The 25172-nt window shown below is 40.9% G+C and overlaps 1 protein-coding gene and 1 long non-coding RNA gene across 4 annotated transcripts; one reads left to right on the top strand and one right to left on the bottom strand.

Annotated features, from left to right (window-relative positions):
- Positions 1 to 384: 384 nt before the first annotated feature.
- ACAA2 (acetyl-CoA acyltransferase 2) lies at positions 385 to 25172 on the top strand. 3 transcript variants are annotated; one of them, XM_036245641.1, is made up of 11 exons: positions 385 to 463; positions 4314 to 4480; positions 7715 to 7843; positions 9753 to 9869; positions 11120 to 11267; positions 13759 to 13934; positions 14578 to 14707; positions 17837 to 17907; positions 22090 to 22244; positions 24764 to 24878; positions 24938 to 25172. In XM_036245641.1, the coding sequence occupies exons 1-10, from the start codon at positions 448 to 450 to the stop codon at positions 24846 to 24848; spliced, it is 1194 nt and encodes a 397-aa protein (XP_036101534.1). In that variant the 5' UTR covers positions 385 to 447; the 3' UTR covers positions 24849 to 24878; positions 24938 to 25172. The 3 variants fall into 3 exon arrangements, with proteins under 3 accessions (XP_036101534.1, XP_036101533.1, XP_036101535.1); XM_036245640.1 differs by having other exon boundaries at positions 24764 to 25172; XM_036245642.1 differs by having other exon boundaries at positions 7675 to 7843; positions 24764 to 25172.
- Positions 1973 to 3210, bottom strand: LOC118619003. The gene is made up of 3 exons (XR_004957120.1): positions 3151 to 3210; positions 2163 to 2286; positions 1973 to 2052 (listed from the first exon to the last, which is right to left on the bottom strand). It is a non-coding gene; the product is annotated as an uncharacterized LOC118619003 (long non-coding RNA).

Here is a 25172-nt window from a genome sequence, read left to right as displayed (position 1 = left end):
AGATAGAGTGGGAGGGAGAGAGACACACATCCATCGAGTGGCTGCCACCCACACAACCCAACCAGGGCCGTGGACAAACTGCAACCGAGGCACCTGCGGGAACCGGGTCTCTCTGGACCGCAGGCCGAGGCTCTAACCGCTGAAACAAACCGGCCAGGGCTCTTTAAAAACAAAGATGGGAGGGAAAGAAACGCAAGGACCATTCTTTTCTCCAAGGCCTGTTTCCCTCACGCAGTCCCTCTGGTTCCCACCACACAGCACCGGGAGGGCAGCTCCACGCCAAAGAGAATGAACTCATGGGGCGGGGCTGCCCTGGGCGCAGGTCCGAAAGTAGGTGAAAGGGCAGGGGCGTGGCTTCGCGGGCACCGCCCCCAGCTTTTAAGATCTGGGTGTCGTCCTGCCCCCTCTGCGTTGCTGGAAGAGAACCCTTTGCTGTCTGCTGTCGCCATGGCCCTTCTCCGAGGTGAGCCGCGCCGCGCCTCTCCTGGCCTCCGTTCTCGGAGGAGAGGCGGGGGTCCTGGGTTTAGAGTTTAGTCTCATCAGCAATAAAGGGGACTTAGAAAAAAATACCACCACCCAACCCAAAAGGGTTGTTTGTAAGGCGACTGTGACTTCGGTCACTTGAGAGTTGCGTTTGAGAGTGGAGACCACTGTTTGCTTCTGATCTTGAAGGTCATTCCCCTTCGTGCAGTGCTGGCCCACCGAGTTCTAGTTAAGCTACTGGAAAACGAGCGGCGCGGGAAGCCCGAGGCATTCTGGGACGCTAGGGTGCATCCCTGATGAGAAAGGCTGCCTCGGATTTGGTCGCTGGGTGGGCAGGCTTGCGGGGGCTCTGTTAGCGTCGCCAGGGAATTTCTGCACGAGTGACCTGCACCCCAGAATGCTTGGTGGCGTTCTTTTGGAAGACCTGTCTTATTCCCTTCCTCTTCCATTCCCTTGAGTGACTGAGAAAGTGCACTAAGTACTTACATTCTAGGGTTCACTTAAAAAAAAAAAAATTATGTGAACTCCCTTTCATAATAAATGGTCACAATCAGTGGAATTTTAGTTTTAAGGATATGGAAGTTTATCCTTACATTATGAGCCCTTTAAAGAACATGCAGGTAGAACATTTTATATCAGCGCCCCAAGGCAGGAAAACTCTTGGCAGGATCTACAAACCAACATTCTGGTGGTCAGAGCACTGTGGCCTCTGTGAAACTTGAAGACGTGAGGTTTTATTCTAAATTCAGTGGAAGGCAATATCAAACTTTCAAGTAGGAGAGACAGGATCTGATCTCCACTCTTCATGTTTGAAGAATTGTGTACATAATGGTAGCACTTACAGAGTGAGGCAAGCTGGAGAAAGAATAGATTTGGAAGAGGATGTTGAGGCACTCAAGTGGAGATATCAGGTCGGCATCTGGAGCTCAGAAAAGCCCAAATGGCATGTGAACAGTTCAAGTGAAAAATAGATATTCCAAGACAAATGTAGTGTATCCTGTTTCCTACAATTGGATTTAACTTGTCAGTGCTTTTTCCAACTCTGAATTGACTATATTTAATAAACAGCACTTTTTTTTTTTAGACAAGGTGTTCAAAAAACCCAATTCATTGGAAAGCAACATTGTAATAAGCATTTCAAAAAGAAAATCTTTTTATGATTTCTGTTTAACATTGTATCAGTGGTTTCTTACCCTTTTCTTATAATACAGACCCCTTTGATCATTTGATGAAAACTATGAACCCAGTAGGGGGAAATAATGTACATCAACACCTACCTGTATTAAGGAAGTATAAAGTGTGTAAATTTGTGATACAGAGTACTATGGTATTAGAGCTAGTGATTGTATTTTTTACCCCTTTCCCTATTTTACACGGATGAGGACACTGATGTCCAGCAGGTAAAATAGCTTGTCTATAAATGACACAGGTAATTACTGGCTATGACTACAACTCAAGCCTTAAGCTTCAAATAGCAAAATTGTTATTGGCTAGTTAGATATCACGTCTCTCAAGTAGCATAACAGGTCTTCCAGGACTAGTGGATAAGAGAGAACACGAGACTGCTTACTGTAGGGAAAAAAGACATTTGAATGTGAGAATGATTGACTTTGGTAAAGACTGTCATTAATTTATCAGATTTCTGTCAACAAGAACCAATCCCCCAGTTTTTTACACACCTCCCAGTGTTTTGTAGGAGAGTTGCACACAACAAATACAGGTTCCTTACTGCTCATTAGCTTTGTTGGGAATGGTTGTGTAGCTATTCAAGGTGGTTAGGCATACTGCCAAATTACTTGAATCCTGAAACCAAAATAGATGCAGTAAGCAGCAGTTTTCCTTCATTGTCTTAGTTGCTGTCTGTAGTTGCTAATGACCAGTCTGTCTTTTTCTAACAATGTGATAAAAAAGCAGGCAGAATTCCTGCTTTTCTTCCAGTTGTTTTTCTCTCCAGTCACATCAGCCACCTTATCAGACCTTTTCTTGGCATTTCTGACTCACTGGACTCTAGATTAATGTCTTTTCACTGTCTTTCCGTTTTTGGAAATCTTTAGCTTCTGCATTTTCAAGGCTTCTTAAAATGAACAAGATTTTATTTTGGTGTTAAAGATTGTTTTAGACCTTTTAACAGCCACATAAAATTGGCACCCGATCCAATAATTATTGACATGATATGCAGTTTATGAAATTACAAGAAAAAATCCTTTAAATTGTCTAGTCTTTATACCTACACATCCAGATTATTAAAAATATATATTTAGTAGCACTACCTCATTCAAAATAATTGTATCTCGGTATTAGCCTTACTCAAGATAACCTTTGCATCTGGAAGCACAAAGAGGCAGAAATGATGTAACTAGAGGGAAAATTCTTGCTTTTGTTTGTATGTCTCCACACTCACTCTTTGTAGATAGCTCGTATTTCACCATTAGCAGTACTTCCCCCACAAAAATGCTCTCTTAGATTATGAAGTACAGGGAGAAACTCACGAAAAGAAATTTATAGAGAAACATGAAATTAGTCTTCATTGTTTCTGAAAAGTCAATGGTCATATACCCCTTCATCCCACCCTAGTATCTCCTATTTTTAACATCTTGTATTTGGGGAAATTTTCCTGAAGAAAGAGACTAACAACTCCCAAATTACATCCAGTGTAAGGGAACTTACCAATAGAAGCCAAGTCTTGACAGAAGCCACAGTAGCAGCGAGATGATAGATCTCCACACCCAAGAAAGGGGTGGGGCTTGTTCTGCATAGCCAAGTGGCCGAGCTTTCACAGGTGGCTTGTAGCCACGTGGCCCTGGCTTAGTAAGAGCTGTGTACTCCAAAGCAGTAAACAAGGTAATAGGTCCACTTATCTATGCAAGAATATTCCCTTCAGGTGATAAGGGTTCACTTCAATCACTTTAAGTACTAGACTCATTTCACTTAACAATTAGTGTGGTGCATTTGTTTCAATTGATGAGCCACTAGAGTACTGATAATATCACCTGAAGTCCGTTATTTACATTAAGTTTCACTTTTTGTGTTGTACAGTTCTATGGGTTTTGACAAATGTATATAATGACAAGTATCTACCATTAAGTATCATAAAGAGTAGTCTCACTGTCCTAAAATTCCTCTGTGCTCACCTATTCTTCCCTCATTTCCTCCCTCCCACCCTCTAGTAACCACTGATCTTTTTACTGTCTCCATAATGCACCAAACTAATATGACCTCTTATCAGCATCTGAATATTATATCTGTAAAGAACTGGATCTCTTCTAAATTATACAAGAGAGTTCTTCCACTCTTGGACTGTAAATTTCTCAACTGGAATGAAAGGAGAAGCCGAGATTTTTTTTTTTTTTAGGGTAAGTTTAGTTTGTTCCATGGAAAGAGATCACTAGCATAAACAGGGATTATACTTAGATACCAGTAGTGGTATAATATTTGAGTGGTCTCAATTACATGTCAGTATTTGGGCACAAATCCATTATTTAAAGTTCTGTGTGTTTTTTAGAAAGAGAGGTAGGAGGAGAGAGAGAGAAAGAGAAACATCAGTCAGCTGCCTCCTATACTCACCTGGACTGTAGATTAAACCTGCAACCTTTCTGTGCACGGGCGACACTCCAACCATCTGAGCCACCTGCAGGGCAGTCCATAGTTTCTTGACAAGATGTGGAAATGAGTGCTCAGATTGTTTGGGGGAGACAGTGTATGCAAAGATGTTCAGTTATCTAATTGAAAATTATACTTTACAGTAATATATCACAGTGAGATTATTTAAAACATGTTAAAGGACACTGACTAATCTGGGATTGCTTACAAATCTCTCCTCATTGCAATAGGTGTGTTCATCGTTGCTGCTAAGCGAACACCCTTTGGAGCTTATGGAGGTCTTCTGAAAGACTTCACAGCCACCGACTTGACTGAATTTGCTGCCAGGGCTGCCTTGTCTGCAGGCAAAGTACCACCTGAGACTGTTGACAGTGTCATTGTAGGCAATGTCATGCAGGTTAGTCGGGCAGAGGAAAGTATTCATTCCTGTTGCTTTATTTTATCAATTTCTAAAAGTAATTCCTTTGACATGTCATAATGGTGAATCAGTTAATAGTTAGAGGTGTTTATAATTTGAGTAATCCTCTGGAGTCCAGAAGCAATGACATGCATAACTCAAAGGAGCATATGTTCTGGGAACTATATATCTGTTTAATTTGGGATGCATTTCATTGCTTCTTAGTTTCTTGGGGTTTTTTCCCTCCAGTTGTATTGAGATATAATTGTATTAGTTTTAGATGTAGAACAAAATGGTTTTATTTATTGTTTCTAAATACACTAATTTCCTTGACTTATTTGAAGTTAATTGATTCTCTCTCTCTCTACCCACTTAAGGAGTATAGCAATCCAAGCAAAAAAATTTTAAAAATATAGGACAACCCTGGCCTGTGTGGCTCAGCTGGTTGGAGCATCATCGTCCCATTCACCAAAGTGTCGTGGTTTTGATCCCCAGTCAGGGCACATACAGGAGGCAACCCATCGATATTTCTTTCTCTGTCTTTCCTTCTCCCTTCCTCTCTCTCTAAAATCAATAAAAACATCCACAGGTAAGGATTAAAAATAATAATAATAATGCCCTGGCCAGTTTGGCTTAGCGGTTAGAGCGTCAGCCTGCGAACCAATTAATCACGGGTTCGATTCTAGTCACAGGCACTTACTGGTTGCAGCTCATCCCTGGCCCTGGTCTGGTCGTGCGGGAGGCAACCAGTCCATGTGGCTCTATCATGTAGATGTTTCTCTCTGTCTTTCCCTCCCTCCCACTTTATCTGATGATGGATAGAAAAGTATCCTCGAGTGAGGAATGAAAATAATAGTAATAATAATCATAATAATATGAATAAGAAGACAGTGATCACCATAAAGCCTTTTTACCTGGATGGGCCAATTCTTCACATTTTATCAAATTTGCTTTAGCTCTCTCTACAGTAAATGCTATTGTTATTTTGTTTTGTTTTTAATGTTTATTTTTGTTACAGATGTTTCTCCTTTTTTTTTTGTCCTCACCCGAGGACATTTCTCCATTTTTTTGTTCAGATAGAGTGGGAGGGAGAGAGAGGAAGAGGGAGAGAGAGAAACATCGACGTGAAAGGGACACATCAAGTGGTTGCCACCCACATGACCAACCAGGGCTGGGGACAAACTGCAACCGAGGTACGCGCCCTTAGCAGGAACCAAACCCAGGTCTCTCTGGACTGCAGGCCAACGCTCTAACCGCTGAGCCAAACTGGCCAGGGTTGTTTCTCCTTTTTCACCTGTTGACACCCTCCACCCCATCCCGCCCACCCCAGCATTATTGTCTATGTCCTTGTTTACACATACATGCATATAAGTTCTGTGGTTTATCTCTTCTCTCCCCCCAATCTACCTCTTCTGAGGTTTGTCAGTCTGCACCCCACTTCCGTGTCTCTGGGTCTATTTTGTTTCTGAGCTTATTTTGTTCAAACAACAATTGCTGGCAAGGGTGTAGAGAAATGGAACTCTAGTACACTGCTGGTGGGAATGCAGACTGGTATAGCCACTATGGAAAACAATATGGTGTTGCCCTGGCCGGTTTGGCTCAGCGGTTAGAGTGTCAGCCTGCGGTCCAGAGAGACCCGATTCGGTTCCTGCTAAGGGCACGTACCTCGGTTGCAGCTTGTCCCCGGCCCTGGTTGGGTTGTGCGGGTGGCAGCCACTCAATGTGTCCCTTTCGCATCGATGTTTCTCTCTCTCTCCCTCCCTCCCACTCTATCTGAACAAAAAATGGAAAAATGTCCTTGAGTGAGGATAAAAAGGAAAGAAAACAATATGGTGTTTCCTCTAGGACTATACCCTAAGACGCCTGAAACATCAATCAGAAAGAATATGTGTACCCCTCTGTTCATAGCAGCACTATTTACAATAGCTAAGATCTGGAAACAGCCCAAGTGTCCATCAATAGATGAGTGGATAAAAAGCTGTGGTACATATACACAATGGAGTACTATGCAGCTGTAAGAAAGAAAGATCTCTTATCCTTTAAGACATGGAAGGACCTGGAGAATATTATCCTAAGCAAAACAAGCCAATCAGAGAAAGACAAATATCACATCATCTCATTTATTTGTGTTTTTGTTTTTTGAAGTTATTTATTTTCCTTATTCAAAATGTGGTCCTTGGACCAGCACATTGTTTCAGACTGAGGAAATGTCTAGAAATGCAGAATTTTGTGTAGTCACAGACCTACGACAACCCGCATTTTCACAAAAGCCCCAGTGTGCATTTTTTAGTGTGGGAGGCACCTCTTACTCTCCTGACCAGTTGTTCATCTCTGCCCTCCGTAGGTCAGCAGGGCTCAGCCCCGGGTTCACTTATATTTGGAATCTAATGAACAAAATTAACTAACAAACAAAATAGAAGCAGACTCATCAATACAGAGAACAGACTGACAGCAGTCAGAGGGGAGGGGATAGCGGCTGGGTGAAAAGGTGAAGAGATTAAGCCAAAAAAAAAAAAAAAAAACCCTCATAGACACAGACAACAGTATGGTAATTACCAGAGGGAAAGAGGGGTGGAGGGAGGTAGGGGGGATAAATGGTGATGGAAAGAGACATGACTTGGGGTGGTGAATACACAATACAACATACAGATGATGTATTATAGAATTATACACTTGAAATCTATATAATTTTATTAACCAATGTTACCCCAATAAATTCAATAAAAATAAAATTAAAAAGTACAGTGGCCCCTGTTATTCCCAGGGGCTGTGTTCCAAGACCCTCAGTGGATGCCTGAAACTGCAGATAATACTGAACCCTACATACACATACTGTGTATTTTTCCTATACAGATACACCTATGATAAAGTTTAATTTATAAATTAGGCAGTTTTATGGATAGAAGATTTGTTTTTACTGTAGGAGGTTTTAGCAGCTTCAGCATATGATTGTTTTTCTTATTAAGTCAAAAACTTTCACTTTTTTCCTTAAAGGAAGCACTTTGCGGCTTCTCTTTGCATATCTGAATTGCCAGCATCATTACTCTTGCACTTAGTTTTTATTTAAATCATAAGCACATGTATTGTATGAAATATGCTGTACCTGTGTGCACTGTGTCCTACCTTAGAGCCATGTAGTTTATAATTTTTGACAGAGTGCCAGTGTTTCCATATATTTTGTCCTTAATTTCTAGATTTACAGTGGATGTTCTTTCTCTTTCCCCTCGGCTCCAGAGTTCTTCGGATGCTGCATACTTGGCAAGGCATGTTGGTTTGCGGGTGGGTGTCCCAAAAGAGACCCCAGCTCTCACTCTCAACAGGCTCTGTGGCTCCGGTTTCCAGTCTATTGTGAGTGGATGTCAGGTATGAGCAACATTGTATTTAATTCCCTGAAATATGTTAAAAGCTACTAAATGAGAAAATGCCCCATCTTAATATAACACTATATGCTTTTATTTTAAATGCTTATTAAGAGAGGTCAGTATTTGATATTTGGAAAAATATTTGCAGGAAGCAAGTCATTTCTTAAAAGCTAATAATGAATTTGGAAGCAATTATACTAAATGGAATAAACCAGTCACAAAAGGACAAACACTGTATGATTCCACTTAAAAGAGGTATTTAGCCCTGGCCGGTTTGGCTCAGCAGTTAGAGCATCAGCCTGCGGTCCTGAGAGACCCGGGTTCGGTTCCCGCTAAGGGCATGTACCTCGGTTGCAGTTTGTCCCCGGCCTGGTTGGTCGTGCGGGTGGCAGCCACTCGATGTGTCCCTTTCACATCGATGTTTCTCTCTCTCTCTCTCTCTCTCCCTCCCACTCTACATGAACAAAAAATGGAAAAATGTCCTCGGGTGAGGATAAAAATAAAAAAAAAGAGGTACTTATAGTAGTCGGAGTCATAGAGACCGAAAGTAGAATGGTGGCTGCCAGGAGAGAGGAGGGGATGGGGATGGATGCAGAGTTTCAGTCTGGGAAGATGAAAAGATTTCTGGAGATGGTTGGTAGTTACACAATCATGTGAATGTCCTTAATGAACTGTACATTTACAATCGGCTAAAGTGGTAAATTTTACGGTACGTATATTTAATCACAACTTTTAAAGAAGCTAATCATGACACATTTTTATTAAGGGCTTCCTATGTACTAGACGGCATGCTGGATTTACATTCAGTACCCCACTTAATCTTCATAACCATCCTATGTAGCAAGAACTACTTTTATTCCCATTTTATAGGCAATGAAACTGGTTATTAAAGGCATTGAGGTTACTAAGTCTTAGAGGCAGAATTTAAACCCATTTCTGTGAGGCAGTTTGAAACACTGAATAAACACTGTACGACTAGGAAGAGACTTGGAGAATTTAGGGGAATGAGAAGAAATATATGTTATGAAAAGGATGTTCTGGCCAGTTTGGCTCAGCAGTTAGAGCGTTGTTCTGAAGAACAAAGAGTTGCAGTCGATTCCGGTCAAGGGCATGTACCTTGGTTGTGGTTCAGTCCCTGGTCCTGGTCGAGGCTGTGCGGGAGGCAGCCAACTAATGTGTCTTTCACATCGATATGCCTCTCTCTCTCTCTCTCTTTCTCTCTCTCTCTCTCTTCCCCCCTTCTCCCCCCTCTCCCTCCCTCCTTCTCCACCCTTCTTCTCCCCCTCCCTTCCTCCCACTCTATCTGAAGATAAATGGAAAAATATCCTCAGGTGAGGATTTAAAAAAGAAAAAGGAACTAAGTAATACTGTTGGTAGAGGTACAACTACTATAATCTTTTTAAGGGGTAATTGGGAAATCGATGTGTTCCCTTGAGCACAGGGAAAAGGCCTACAGTGAAATGAGTCCCCTAGGTTAGCTTGGATCTTGTAAATCTGTGGTCTCCTTCAGATCCATCCATCAAGGATAAATTTTACTTTCACCTTTGTAAGGGTTCGTTCTTATCTGCTGGCAATCTGTACATTTCAGCCAGACAGTATCTCTCTCTGCTGAATTTTAAGATTTTTATTGAGTTAAGAATTACCATTCCTCACCAAAAAGTAGGTAGGATTTGTTAGTTTTGCACAAATGATTGAAGACTGGTAGGTTTTTTTCCCCCTTGTATTTTGGGAATGGATACTTTATCATTTGCTTTAAACTTACTTTAAAGTATTTCCATTTGAAACACTGTAAGCCAGGATAGTTACTTATTAGACTTAATATAAGCTTATTGCTTAACACACACTTTTTAAAATGCAGTTCCGTCACAATAAAAGGGTTTTGTTGTTATTGTTCATTTGTTTTTAAATAGGAAATTGGTGTTAAAGATGCTGAAGTTGTCTTGTGTGGAGGAACTGAAAGCATGAGCCAGGCTCCCTACTGTGCCAGAAATGTGCGTTTTGGAACCAAGTTTGGATCAGACCTCAAGGTTAAAATTTTTTTAATTATTTCTCAAGCTGTTATACTAATGATTGTAATAACACCATTTTGGGAAAGAGAAAACTAATTTTTTGAAACCAATTTTGTTAATAGGGGATTGGCAAGATATGAATCATTTGAATTTTGTAAACTATTTCAAAACCCTGTTTTGGTCATTAGTTTTGGCATTTTAATCCACATAAAATTAGACACTATCTTAGCATCTTAGCCCACCTCTGGTGGTGGAATTAACACTTGGGGAAATGAAGGAAGGGAAGAAGCAGATCAAAAGGATAGGCAAAGGTTGAATTATGCTCTACTGAATAATTAGTAAACCAAATAATTAAATCTTTACCATGATTTATGGAAGTTTTATCTCTGGAGCAGTCGCCATTGAATAGATTTCTCCTTCATCACAGAAAACATTCTTTTTGAATAGAGAGTATCGGCCCATATCAGTCAGAAAAAACTGATCCTTCCACCTTTGAGAGATGCAACATGAGAATGATGGTACTGGTAAAGAGTGACAGACAGTGTGCTGTCCTTCCCCTATGATGTTTTTCCGTTGTAATGTTTGGTTTACACCGTTCATCCAGATTCTCACCTGGCCTTTTCGAAAGTGGAAAGAAATAAGACTTAGAAAGGATGAGATAGTTTTAGAAACCACATGTATTTGAGAAAACCTTTGGAAAGATAAGTCAGAGACTCAAAAGGTGAGAAGAAACAGGTTGGGCACACTTATTACAGACCAACTAATTGGATAAAAAGTAACAACTTTTTCTGTTCTTTTCAACTTCATAGTAACTGACAGCCTCAGCTGTCCCTATCACTTGAAGGCACAGGATGAAAGAGCACAGAAGACTATTTCCTACAGAGCTCTTAACTGTGGTTTACAAAGGTGGCTACAGAGAAACATTGTATAAGGACTCAGTGTTAGGTTTCTTATAAGATGTAACCTTGAGGGATTTGACTGTGTGGAATAACCTCCTGTGTTCTCATCCTGCACATTTAGCATTGTCAGCTCTCTTCAGACCCCCACATTTAGAAAGAGGGAAGAATGTGTCATTTTATTATGTCATTGGATGTTTCTTTTAAATATCCTAGAACCGAATATGAATAGTAGTAATAGTAATGCTATCAGAAAATCTAATTTTATTTTTATTTGTTTTGACTATTTAAATTATTTAAATTTAAAGAAGTTATATTACTTTCAAAAGCTATGCTTTAACAAATCACTTTATTATTAATGTCTTTTAATAGCTGGAAGATACTTTGTGGGCAGGATTAACAGATCAGCATGTCCAACTCCCCATGGGAATTACTGCAGAGAATCTTGCTTCAAAACATAAGATAAGCAGAGAAGACTGTGACAAGTATGCCCTGCAGTCACAGCAGAGGTGGAAAGCTGGTCAGTGAAATTGAATATTATAAATATTCAGAGAGGGAAAAAAAAAAAAAATAGAGGGGTGGAGGTATAGGTGAAATGGATGAAGAGGGAGTCAAAAAGTACAAACTTTCAATTATAAAATAAGTCCTGGGTATATAATGTACTGCATGATGACTATAGTTAATAATACCGTATTGCATATTTGAGAGTAGATCTTAAAGGTTCTCATCACAAGAATAAAAAGCTTGTAACTTCCTCTTGGTGACAGATACTATTGTGGTGATCATTTTGCAATATATACAAATATCAAATTATTATGTTGTATACTTGAAACTAATATAATGAATGGTATATGTCAATTATACCTCCATTAGAAAAAAAACCTATAGGAAAGATTTTTATCATTTCAGATAATAATCATATAATAATATTAGTTTAAAATTATACCTTTTGAAAGTCACTTTTTAAAATATCATTATTTGTTTTTAGATGATTAGATATTTGATTAACAATTACAAAATTAACTGGGAACTTCTCTTTGGATATATGTTAATACTAGTTAAAAAGTGGTATTGTTCATTGGTCCTACCCTTACTAGTACTGTTGCCAGTAGAACCCCCTGGGAGCTGTGATACACTCGTAATAGAGAAGATGGCTCACCGGGGTTACCGGGACAGAGGGGATGCCCTCCTCTGTAAGGCATATTATATTCACAAAGAGGGAATGATATGTTTGGAAAGGACCCATTGGGTATCCTTTTATGCTGCCCCCTCTCCCATTCCTAATTGAGAATCATTGTGCCTGATTCAGAGACTTAGAACGAGTCCAGGGCCCCAGCTCTGGTGCCCTGTGTACCACTGCACACTGCTGGTTAGCAAGTTCAGAACGAGCAGCAGACAGAACTTCTTCTATCAGTATGGCAAGTTGAAGAAATCTGTTAGTCTTCTGAAAAAGATTTTAAATATTAAACTTATAAACAAATGGAAATTCTTATTTAGGGTATTAAATATTTACTTGGAATAGTGAGGATAAAGTCTATCTTAGCCTTTCAGAGGGATAAGTGGAATGGAGCCGAGGCTACCCAACTCATCTGAGTTTTTTAGTTACATGTTTAAAATGCAAGGGTATCCATCTAGAAAGAGTTATTAATTCTATTTCTAGTTTTGCCACATTTGTTATCAAACCTCAGTCATTCATTGAGCATCTATAAAATAAAGATAAATATGTACTTCTAATAATAGAGATAAAAAATATTTGCCTTCTCTATTTCCTTAATAGAGTTGTTGTGAAATCCAATCAAGGGAAATGTTTAGCTTGCTGTAAAGCATTATCAAAATTAAGGTGGCACCCTGGCCAGTTTTGCTCAGTGGTTAGAGCATTGGCCCACGAACCACAGTCACGGGTTCGGTTCAGGTCAAGGGCACAGACCTCGGTTGCAGTTTGGTCCCCAGCCCTAGTCAGGGTCATTTGGGAGGTAACCAATCATTGTGTCTCTCTTACATTGATGTTTCTCTCTCTCTCCTCCTCCTCCTCCCTCCCTCTCACTCTGTCTGAAGATAAACGGAAGAATATCCTCGAGTGAGAATTAAAAAAAAAAAAATTCAGGTGGTATTATTCCTCACATATCCTATTTTTCAAGATTTGGATTACTGTAGTCCACTCTAGTCAGTGGTGATGGAAATAGATAAGCTGTTTTATTAGAGCTATGGCAGTAATCACTCATATAACTTCTTCAGGTTGATTATAATTAAATTTCAGGCATAGATTACTTGGTGACATAGGAAACTTTGTAACTTTTCTTTCTTATAGTACTAAGAACACCTAAACATGAGATCTGCCCTCTTAAACTTTTTTATTATCCTCACCTGAGGACATTTTTGCATTTATCTTCAGATAGAGTGGGAGGGAGACGGGGGAAGAGAGAGAGAGAGAGAAACATCGATGTGAGAGAGACACATCGAGTGGTTGCCACCCACACGACCCCAACTGGGGCCGGGGACAAACTACAACCGTGGTACGTGCCCTTAGCGGAACTAAACCGGGACTCCCTGGTCCATGGGCCAATGCTCTAACCACTGAGCAAAACCAGCCAGAGCTGCCCTCTTAAACTTTTAAGTGTGTGATACATTATTGTTTTACAACTTGGTAGCTTTTTAATTACTTCTTATCTCACCCAGAGAAGTTTAAAAAGGGGCATTAAATCCATTTAGTGTCATTACACATGTAGCTAACAGACAAATACTGCTACGATTCCAGCAATACCTTGTAAAAATAATTGTAGTTAACCAAAAGAAAATCTTAAGTTTTAAAAAGGTGCAGAATTCATCTGCATAGAAGCATGACAGTATAGTATATCCTCCAATAGGCAAGGTAAGTTATATAAGTAATAAAGGCTCATATTTAAGTAGTCTGTGAGGAAAGACCAGAAATTAAATTGAAGGATATGCTTGATTTAGTTTCTTGTTTGTTCTCTTTATTTCTCATTCTTACGATATTCCTTCAACTATTTTAGCTAATGATGCTGGCTACTTTAATAATGAGATGGTACCAATTGAGGTGAAGACAAAGAAAGGAAAACAGACAATGCAAGTAGATGAGCATGCTCGGCCCCAAACAACCCTGGAACAGTTAAGTAAACTCCCTGCAGTATTCAAGAAAGAAGGAACCGTTACTGCGGGGAACGCATCGGTAGGTAGCATCCCAGCTTATCTTGAACTCTTCCTGATGTGTTGGATGCAAGATAATCATGCTATCTTTTAGATACTTGTTATACTAGTCTTTAGTTATTTAGCTTAAACTAATGAGTCCATATTCTGTTAATTTGGGTTTTTATAGTTCAAAATATTTTAGGTAGGGGCCTTATATAATACTTTCCATTCCATAGTCTCTTCAGAATATTAGAAGGGAATCTATCTACCTGGTTTATTTTCAGTGTTCATACTTGTTTTCTTTCTCTTGTGTACAATTCATCAGATTTCTTCTAGTATCTACCCACATCTGGATTTAAACTTTTCCTTGGCATTCTTTCCTATTTTCTCTTAGCGAGGAAGTTGTTTTCTGTGCCTAAAACAATCTCTTTAATCCACCAGAGTACCCGAACATTTGTCTCTTTCCACAGATAGCCTGTGACTCTGTGTGCCTTGGAAAGTGTATTCCTCATATTTCTGTGCATTTCTGCTTGTCTCGTAAAGATTTACCCTGGTGCATTTATACCACCAGCAGAGGTTCCAGCACTGCTTCCTACGTAGTGCCGTAATACTGCTCCATTAGTTCAAACCTTGATTAACTGGATTCTTTACCCTCTAGTTAATCTTCTGTTTTTGTTTCCAAGGGGGTGTCTGATGGTGCTGGAGCTGTTATCATAGCTAGTGAAGATGCTGTTAAAAAACACAACTTCACACCCCTGGCGAGAATTGTGGGCTATTTTGTGTCTGGATGTGATCCCTCTATCATGGGTATTGGTAAGTTTGTAGTTATATAAACTGGTTCTGTTATATTTTTGGAGATACGGCTTCTTTGGCATTCTGATTCCAAAAACTGTATCAAATCAAGGTCGCTTGTAGAGAAAAGGAGATTGGTAATCAGTCTTTTAAACAACCAATCTTTATGAACAACTGTGTTAGTCTCAGTAAGAAAACCAAGACCGTGTAAACTCCTCATGGGCAGTAATCATGTCTGATTGTTCATTTGTGATATTTAAAATGGACAGAAAATAAGAGGGAAGCATTACAAGGTACTGATAAGATAAAAAGAAATGGGAGATGGGAGAAATCATGGGGCGAAATAGAGGAGGCTGTATGAGCAGATGAACGTCCTGTCAGGTGTTTTGCCCGTGGTCCTTAATGTATCTCATTTAATCTTTGAGACATCTTTGTGGATGAGAAAACTGAGGCTCAGGGAGGTTGTCTTACACAGCTCCAACCACAGAGCCAGGGGTGAGTCTAGGTCTCTAAGTCAGGTGTTGTTTTCACTGTTGTCTGTAGAAGTCAGAGTAATGATCACCTGTCTCAGCCGAGGCTTAATAGGAAAATGAAGAGTTAATAACAGTATCAATGGGTAAAGTCCTGGCAGGAGATTTGTAGCTCTCTACAAGCATGTACATATAGTCTTAGCTGGAAAAGTTGACTAGAAGTAGGACAAAAAGCTTTTTTGCTGAATGCACTCCTAGGAACCACTAATGTTACTAAATTTTATTTATTTATTTGTAAGTTTCTTTAAATTAATTTACTTTTTATTTTTAAGAAAGGCAGACTGCCATGTGCAGTGCCTCATTTGGATGTGGCTGGAGTCGTGGCAGCGTGGCTGCCCCACATTCTCCTACAGGTGGCCCTTGAGAGCTTGTGTGGAGGTGCCAGCAGGGAGCGCAGTTGCTCGTATGCCCTTGACCAAAGACCGGTCCTCCTCTGTCAGGGAAAGTCGTTCTCTTCGGCCGACTGCGCCGCTTCGGGAGGGATGCACATGGAGCGGTGAGGGAGGAAGGGGACCCCCACCTAGCCAGCCAGATCAGCCAGATTAACTCTGGTGATCAGCAGGGGTGACAAGAATGCTATACCTTCTTGAGTCCCAGTAAATAACAGAGTGGTATGGGAACAGGCCTTTAAAAATCAAGTTGTGATCTAGCATATTGTTAAAACTGCCTGTAACAATTCTGAGTTCACATGAACACATTGAGTCACACTTACTTAGGTTATGAAGACAAGGAAGTGTGTGCAGTGGTTTTACTCCCTCCGCTCTCACCCTGTGGGATACTTCATCCCCCGACCATGCTGGAGAGCTGATGCTCTACTACTGACCGTCCACTGCATTTTCATGCCTTAGAGATACACGGAGAACCTGGATTAGATTCTGTATTAAATCAGTAGCCCGCACAGAACTGATGCTTTATGTTAAAAAACATGGCCCTACCAATGAACAGACTGTTGTATAAAGAACGTTTTAATTAGTTGACAAAATAAATTACATTGTATTTACATTGCATTATGCTTTTCTTGTAAAGGCTGATTTCCCAGCTTTACCTTGGCCATATTTGTGAAGCTTGTTGCAGAATATCTGACCACTTGAATTCAACAGAACATAGCTGGCATATGTTTTTCTTTTTAGACATATATGGCAGTTTTATTCTTTTAGAACAGATAAGTAGATACTTGTCCCTAGCCAGATTTTTTGTCTTTCGGGGGAAAAAATAAATTTACTTTAACATTATGAGCAATATTAAACTGTCATTGGTGATCATGAGAAATCTGGTAGCTAAAGTTTTATTATGTAGATTTATATTTCTTCAGTGGGGTTATGTTTTATTTAAATTCTCTGCCTGCTGTTGGAGTTATAAACTCTCCATGCCTCAGACGTCTAAATACCTCGTAGCTTCCTTTCTTGCAATGCCTGTGGAGAGGCTGCTGCTATCTCTTCTCTATTGCCCAAATGGGCCTGAAAATTCAATGTAGGCATGATCACTTCTGTAGTAAGAATGCGTGTGATTTGTATTCCAGGAGAGCATTCAGTCTGCCTTGCCTTTTGGTCTTAAGTGTGATCTATAAATGACTGCAAAACCCCACATACGACCCCTTTGGTAGACTTTTTCATGTAAGTCTCTCATCTACAATTTGCATAAAACAGCTGTTCACCTTGGTGTCATCCTCCCCTTTTTATTGACTTTATTGAGGTGACACTGGCTAACAGAATTATACAGGTTTCAGGTGCCCAATTCCACCACCTCTGTGCACTGTACTGTGTGTTCACACCTCAAGTCAAATCTGTTTATCTCCCCATCCCCTCCTCCAGCAATCCCACCCCAGTTCTCCCGGGAGTCCCCACACTGTTGTCCATGTCTGTGAGTTCTTTCTTTTTTTTTTAACCCTCATCTGAGGATATTTTTTTCCATTGATTTTTAGAGAGAGTGGAAGGGAAGGAGGGAAGAAAGGGAAGGAGGAAGACAGAGTTGGTTGCCTTCTGCATGCGCCTGGACCAGGGCTTGCTGGGGAATTAACCTGTAACCCAGGTACATGCCCTTGACCTGGAATCGAACCTGAGACCCTTTGGTGCTCGGGGCCAATGCTCTAACCACTGAGCAACACTGGCCAGGGCTCTTTTTTTTACTCAATCCCTCCACCCCTCCCCACCCAGCCCCCTAACCTCCCCACCGACCCCCAACAGCTGTAAGTCTGCTCTCTGTGTATGAGTCTGTTTCTGTTTTGCTTGATAGTTCATTTTGTTCGTTAGAGTCCACATTTGAGTGCAATCATACAGTACTTATCTTTCTCTGACTGGCTTGTTTCACTTAGCATAATGCTCTTGAGGCCCATCCATGCCAGATTTCCTTGTTTTTTATGGCTGAGTAGTGTTCCATTGTGTAAATGTACCACAGCTTCTTTATCCACTCATCAACTGCTTCCATACCTTGGCTATTGTAAATAATACTGCAGTGAACGTAAGTTTCATTGTTTCTTTATTGTTACATCATTTCATAGTGTGTTTTGAAGATAACAAGATTTATAGCTACTACCAACTGTCACATTACCTGTTTAGTAAAGATGGAAAAATGTGTTGCATAAATAAATACAAGATGAAATTGATTTTTTTTCCTAATATAGGTCCTGTCCCTGCTATCAATGGGGCACTAAAGAAAGCAGGACTGAGTCTTAAGGACATGGATTTGGTAGAGGTAAATGTGCTGCTATTTTACAACATAAATAAAGCACCAACTTCTGTAGCATAAATGACTTCAGTCTGGTATTTTGTAGCTCTTCTTGCCTTAGTGCTATTAGCCTTTCAAATGATGCTCACCTGCCCGGCCAGTGTAGCTCAGTGAATTGAGTGTAGTCCCATGGACTGAGAGATCTTGGTTCGATTCCCAGTCAGGGCACATGCCCAGGTTGTGTGCTTGATCCCCAGTAGAGGGCGTGCAGGAGGCAGCCGATTGATGCTTCTCTCTCATATCAATGTTTCTGTCTCTCCCTCTCTCTCAAAAATGAATAAAATCATATTAAAAATAAAAAATAAACTAAATGATGCACATCCAAGTGAATATCACTTTCATCACAAGGTTTATGTTGGTACTTTTTCTCACCTGATTAAAATGTTTGATATTTATGTGAATAATTAAAACAGCCTGACTTCCCTACTAAAGTATAAATTCCTGAAAAAATATTAGGACCTTATAAGACTCTATTACATTTTAGACTGTTAATGTATTTGTTGAATTTAAATGATTTTTTATCAAGTGGGGAAGAAATAAGTAACTTTAACCCTAGTTTATGGATTAAAGTGAAAAATACAAGTAAAGAATTGACCTAATAGAAAACCAATATCTGGTGCCACATATAGAAATTTCTTGTGCCCCCCCCCCAAGTTAAGATACCCTTCTACCCTCTGAAATTTACCTTGGCTTTTCATTGTAGCTCAATTTGGGATACAGCAATCATAATTTTTAGGAAAAGTTTAATAATTTAGGAACTTAAATTTATTGGTAGAGTGATTTTTTTTTTTAATGTTGGTTTAGAACAAAGGCATCTTAAGTATTTAGCACAATTAAAAGAAGAAAATACATTTGGGGAGCATTTGAAAATTTTAAATAACTATGTATATGCTGCTTGACGTTGATTGGTAAATAATATAACAAAGATAGCCAGCTGGTGTTACTCGGTGGTTGAGCATTGACCCATGCACCAAGAGGTCGCCGGTTTGATTCCTGGTCAGGGCACATAACCAGGTTGTGGGCCTGATCCCCAGCGGGGGGGCATGCAGGAGGCAGCCAGTCAATGTTCTCTCTCATCAATGTTTCTATCTCTCTCTCCCTCTCCCTCTAAAATTAATAAAGAAAAAATTTTTTTTTAAATAAAAGGTAATGTAACAAAGAAAACCTCTCTATTTAAATTAATAGCAAAAGGGCCTTTTCACTTTGTGTGATTTCCTCTGTGGTAATCTCTCACCCAAAAGGCAGTAATCAACAGTTCAGAGCCTCAAGGGGGCTGCTTCATTACTATATTTGTACTAGCAAATAGGTACCACTAAATTTCTGACTTTCAATTTCATACTTAAAATCCTGTTGAAATATATCAGCTCTGCCAAGCTATTCATAATCACTTATGTATAAGTACTCAAGACCATGATTCTCTTTGGAACATTTGATGATCATGTAGTTTTTCCTGGATTCAAAAGCCTAGTTTTACATATTCTAGGCCTCTTAGTACAGTAAACCCTCAATTTAACTAACAGATTTCAGATTCTATGGGCAAAATTTCCAGCCCCTGTGTTATATGTGAAAATTAATACCTGTTAATTTTTAAATGCTTTTAACCAAGATTTGCTTTTAATTAAATTAACAGGTTATTTTTTGTGATTAATTTACTGTTATTTATTTTTATCCTCACCCAAGGACATTTTTCCATTTTTTGTTCAGATAGAGTGGGAGAGAGAGAGAGAGAGAGAAACATCAATGTGAAAGGGACACATCGAGTAGCTGCCACCCGCACGACCAACCAGGGCCGGGGACAAACTGCAACCGAGGTACGTGCTCTTAGCGGGAACTGAACCCGGGTCTCTCCAGACTGCAGGCCAACACTCTAACCACTGAGCAAAACCGGCCAGGGCAATTTACTGTTATTTTTGACAAATTTTAGCAAATAGGCCATTTGTTGGAAAAAACACTGGAGTAATTTTGCCAACATAAATAAATATTACATGTCTACAACTATAGTCTGCATATTTAAATCCAAGAGTCACTACTTATAAACAATGTTCAGCAGATGATTAGCACATGATCACACCAAATCTTGAGGGGTAACTGGTTTTGTCATCGAGTGGCATGACTTTCTGCAGCAATCTTAATGCGTGCCAGCCTAAGTTCCCATGTTCGATAAGCCATACCCCAGCCTGTGCATTTGTTGACTCGAGGTGACTGGTGAATGCATGCATTTACTAGACCTATTCAGTCTAAATATAAAATTACTGTAATACATATAGAAAACTCTTCTGTAAAATTAAACTTTTCATATATACTTAATTTTAATTACACAAGCATATCTACATAAGTAAGAACAGGTAAACTAATTTGTCAAATTTTTAACATATACATTCGAAATACCTAGTTATTATAATACCTATTATATAACAGATTTTCGGCTTTAACAGATACCCCCTTGTCCAAATTAGTTCATTATATTGAGGTTTTACCATACCTCCTTGAGCCTGACTATAAAATGGTAAAATAACGTTGAATCTAAGGACAAATAGAGCACCATCTTGGGAGAGCACAAAATATAGTAGGAAAGAACACAATCTGTTTTGACCCCAACTCTATAAATTACCTTTCTTTTTTTTTTTTATCCTCACCCGAGGACATTTTTCCATTTTTTTTGTTCAGGTAGAGTGGGAGGGAGAGAGAGGAACAGAGAGAGAGAGAGAGAGAAACATCGATGTGAAAGGGACACATCGAGTGGCTGCCACCCGCACGACCTACCAGGGCCGGGGACAAACTGCAACTGAGGTACATGGTACATGCCCTTAGCGGGAACCGAACCCGGGTCTCAGGACCACAGGCCGCCGCTCTAACCGCTGAGCCAAACTGGCCAGGACTGTAAATTACCTTTCTTAAAGTCACTTTTCTTATCTATAAAATTCCCCAGCTAAGATCATATGAAAATATAGTGCTGTAAACTTGAAGTAAGGTCATTCTCGTAGCCAGCCTTGTTAAATATAGTACAACAATATGATAACTTTCCAGTTGTGCCACACTTTTTTTTTAATCCTCACCCGAGGACATTTTTTCATTTTTTGTTCAGATACAGTGGGAGGGAGAGAGAGAGAGAGAAACATCGACATGAAAGGGACACATCGAGTGGCTGCCACCCGCACGACCCAGCCAGGGCCGGGGACAAACTGCAACCGAGGTACGTGCCCTTAGCAGGAACCAAACCCGGGTCTCTCTCGACCGCAGGCTGACGCTCTAACCACTGAGTCAAACCGGCCTGGGCCAATTCTACCACATTTTAACATACGTAGTAACCATTCCTCTTATCTATCTGGCTCTGAAGGTTTACTTCTTATTTTCTATCAGTCTCTTCTTGGAAGTATGGGTAATAGTACTGGGGAGTAATAATAATAATAAAGCAAGCATTTTTTTGTACTTGTCAGGTGTCAGGTAATACACTAGACACTTAATACCCATGATTTAACTTAACCTTGACAATAACCTTAGGATGATACTATAGTCACATTTTACTGTTGATGAAACTGGAGTGTCAAGAGAGTTCAAAGAACATGTATACTGCCAAGATTTGAACCGTCCATCTAGCTCCCAGAACCTATGGGCTCTACAGTATCCCACTGCCTCTAGTATTCATTTGTTATATAACTGAGGACTTCTTTTCTCAAAGGGATGCATTTGACTTAAAGTGCCATTTTCAAACCTGATATTTTTACAATGAACAACTAAAGATAAATTAAAATAACTTTGCGAGATAATTTAAATAGAAAAAAAAACAAAACAGCAAAATTAGCTATCAGTGGGACTGAACAATTCTCAGTTAAAAATCAGGTTGTGAATGCCCTGGCCGGTTTGGCTCAGCGGTTAGAGCGTCGGCCTGCGGTCCGGAGAGACCCGGGTTTGGTTCCCGCTAAGGGCACGTACTTCGGTTGCAGTTTGTCCCCGGCCCTGGTTGGTCGTGCGGGTGGCAGCCACTTGATGTGTTCCTTTCACATCGATGTTTCTCTCTCTCTCTCTCTCTTCCTCTCTCTCCCTCCCCCTCTATCTGTACAAAAAATGGAGAAATGTCCTCGGGTGAGGATTAAAAAAAAAATCAGGTTGTGAATAAGGATTTTTATCAGTGTTTCCATTGTTTTAAAGGTGAATGAAGCTTTTGCTCCCCAGTACTTGGCTGTTGAGAAGACTTTACAGCTTGACCCAAGTAAAACCAATGTGAATGGAGGAGCCATTGCTTTGGGTCACCCATTGGGAGGATCTGGATCAAGAATTACCGCACACCTGGTTCATGAATTAAGGTACTTGCTAGAAGTTGTCGCATTTCAGATTTGCCTCTTTTGTAGACATGCACGGATTTAGGCTTCTCCAGAACAATCCAACATTTCTCATTCTTCCTCAGATCCCCCTTTGCTCTGCTTCTCACCAGGAACAAGTTACTTGGGCACCCCATTCAGCTGGCGCTAGAGATGACTCCACTGACTTGCTAGCAGCTCTGCTCTCGGCATGCCTGCTGATCCTCTCGTCTGCTGTGTGCATGAGGGCCAGCGTGCTCTCGGCCCCATCCCTGTGCTGAGGCTGGTCCTCGTGTCACTTGCACTCTAGTGCCAGCGATGGGAGTGAGAAAAATTTATTTAAGAAAACAAAATGCAGAGAAGGTTCTTGTCTGGATGCTGCCTTTTAAAAAAACCTCAACAGCCCTGGCCGGTTTGGCTCAGCGGTTGGAGCATCTGCCTGCAGACCAGAGAGTCTCAGGTTTGGTTCCCGCTAGGGGCACCTACCAAAAAAAAAAAGAAACCTCAGCAAACTGGCAATTAGAATCTGAGCTACGATTTTCCCTCACTGTTTCAGGGCTCCAGGAGGAGCCTCTGTGAGTTTGACACTGTTCTGTTTCAATGGAAGGGCTTCTGGTACTGCGTATTTTTAACCATTTTGCTCTGTTAGTAGAAAAATTGCAAACAAAACCAAATGTGTCAGGCCAAAAAATCACGCTGGCTCCCTGTTAGGTTAAGGTAAATAGGACTCTTATTTCACTTAGTGATTCATTGGGTTGAAATGAGTGATTGACAGGCCCCAAAATAATTCCTGATGGTTTTCTCAAGGCTGTACTATCAAGATGGAGGAATGAAAACAGATGGTACTTTGAAGGAATCTGATTTTTATGAAAGGGACATGAAATGTTTCTAAATTATCTACCTTTCACATGAAAAACTTTAGTAATTACACTTATTCTAAGGTGCCATAAAAACTATGTATATAAAGGGGCTAAATGTTTACTCCCTCTCTCTCAACTTCCTGTCAATTACTTCTGTCCTACTTCCTACCCTACTCCTTTTTTTTTGTCCTCGGATAAGGACATTTCTTCCATTTATGTTCAGATAGAGTGGGAGGGAGAGAGAGGAAGAGAGATAGAGAGAAACATCGACGTGAAAAGGACACATCGAGTGGCTGCCGCCCACACAACCAACCAGGGCCGGGGACAAACTACAACCGAGGTACGTGCCCTTAGTGGGAACTGAACCCGGGTCTCTCTGGCCCGCAGGCCGACGCTCTAACCGCTGAGCCAAACCGGCCAGGGTCCTAATCCTTTCTTACAGCTTGTATATATGCTTCAGCCCTCTTCTCTGTTACTACTTGGTTTTATTTTGCTTGGTCAATAAGTCTATTCTTGTCTTTATCTGGAAACTGTTCACAAAAACCTGGTTTGGTTTGCTAGCTCTCAGCAGCCTGTTCTGAGCTCTGCGGAGTTTGCCTTCTTCTGAGCTCCCTGCTCTTTCTTCTAGGCAAGGGACATTTTGGGATGTCCCACCTCTTCTTAACTTCCTTCTTAGGCCTCTCCTCATAGACTGGATTCTGTCACATTGCAGCATGAGCTTTCTCGTTCATCTCCTCCGTCGTGTCCAGAGTTGCGTTGTTGTTTATGTATTGAGAGAAGTGTTTCCTGTGAGCATCTTCATCTTCTTCCACTAGGCCGCGCATATACTCTGCAATGTCTGACCCATGATGTGCTTCCGATGTATTTCTGCACTGCATTCCTTGCTTTCTGAATCATAAATGGGATCACTTGGCAGTGTGAGGGTTAGACAAGCTCACCCACAGCTCCCTTCAGGGCCCCATAAACTATTTCCAGTAGGAGTTCTGGCAAGCCCCGCACCAGGCTGACCACCAGGGCTTTCTACATTGTATTCACCTCCAGCCATCTCCACTGGCCTACATAGATCTCGTCCATGCCAAACCCATTGAGCAGCATGTGGGCCAGCAGCAGGTGCACACAGGCTGAGCCTGACCTGCCAGGCCCACCTGCGCACCGGGCGTGGAGTTCCTGAGCACAGGTGCAGAGACCGCCGCACCTCCTCCGTGCGGACACAAGCAGTCTGATGACTGACATGACGAATGATGGTGACATGGACTGTCCTCCTGTATTTGGGTGTGTTGTACTTGTTGTTGTCCTCCGATTTGTTTCCAGGCAGAGTAGTCAGTTTTACCCTCTGGTTGTCTTGTACGTTCCAGTTGGTACCTGTTGATATAGGCCTCATTCTTGACAGTGTCAACAAACCCCATCCTGTGGATGAGAGACCTGCATCCCTGGCTACCACCACTGTTTTTTTCTTTTTTTAAAAATAAAAATATTCAGCTTTCCTAATTCTTTCTCCTGTTGTGACTTGTGACTATCAACGAATATTGAGGATTGAGGAAAATATTGAGACGGTGATCTGAATGTGAATGAATAATACAGATGTGGCCATTAGTAATTCTCTTTCATTAGATAGCTAATTAATTCTTTCTCCGAGGAGTTTTCAGCTGCTGCTTTCTTCCTTAGGCGCCGAGGTGGGAAGTACGCTGTTGGGTCGGCTTGCATCGGAGGCGGCCAGGGCATCGCGGTCATCCTCGAGCGCACAGCCTGAGCCCGGGGACCCCACGGCCCGCGCCCCCTTCCCTCCGCAGGCCCCCGCGCACAGGTGACCCCGCGAGCGGCTGCACGACTGGCCACACCCTACCTGGCAGTGACTGAGTTTCACCAAAGGATGGCAAGGCAAAGATACGTTTTCCATGAGTAAGAGCCCATGCCAGAGTTAAGTTCTCAAACATACACCAAATATGGTGTGTTTCTGAACTAAAATCCAACTAGACAAGGCCTTAAAAGGAATTGTATCCTTGCCAAATAATCACCACTTAAGCCTTAGATAATGTAATTGTAAGGAAATTGAATAAATATTGCCTTAAACTCA

Source organism: Molossus molossus, unplaced genomic scaffold, assembly GCF_014108415.1.
Source record: "Molossus molossus isolate mMolMol1 unplaced genomic scaffold, mMolMol1.p scaffold_m16_p_6, whole genome shotgun sequence".
Taxonomy (NCBI): Eukaryota; Metazoa; Chordata; class Mammalia; order Chiroptera; family Molossidae; genus Molossus; species Molossus molossus.
This window is presented reverse-complemented; position numbering and strand designations above follow the sequence as displayed.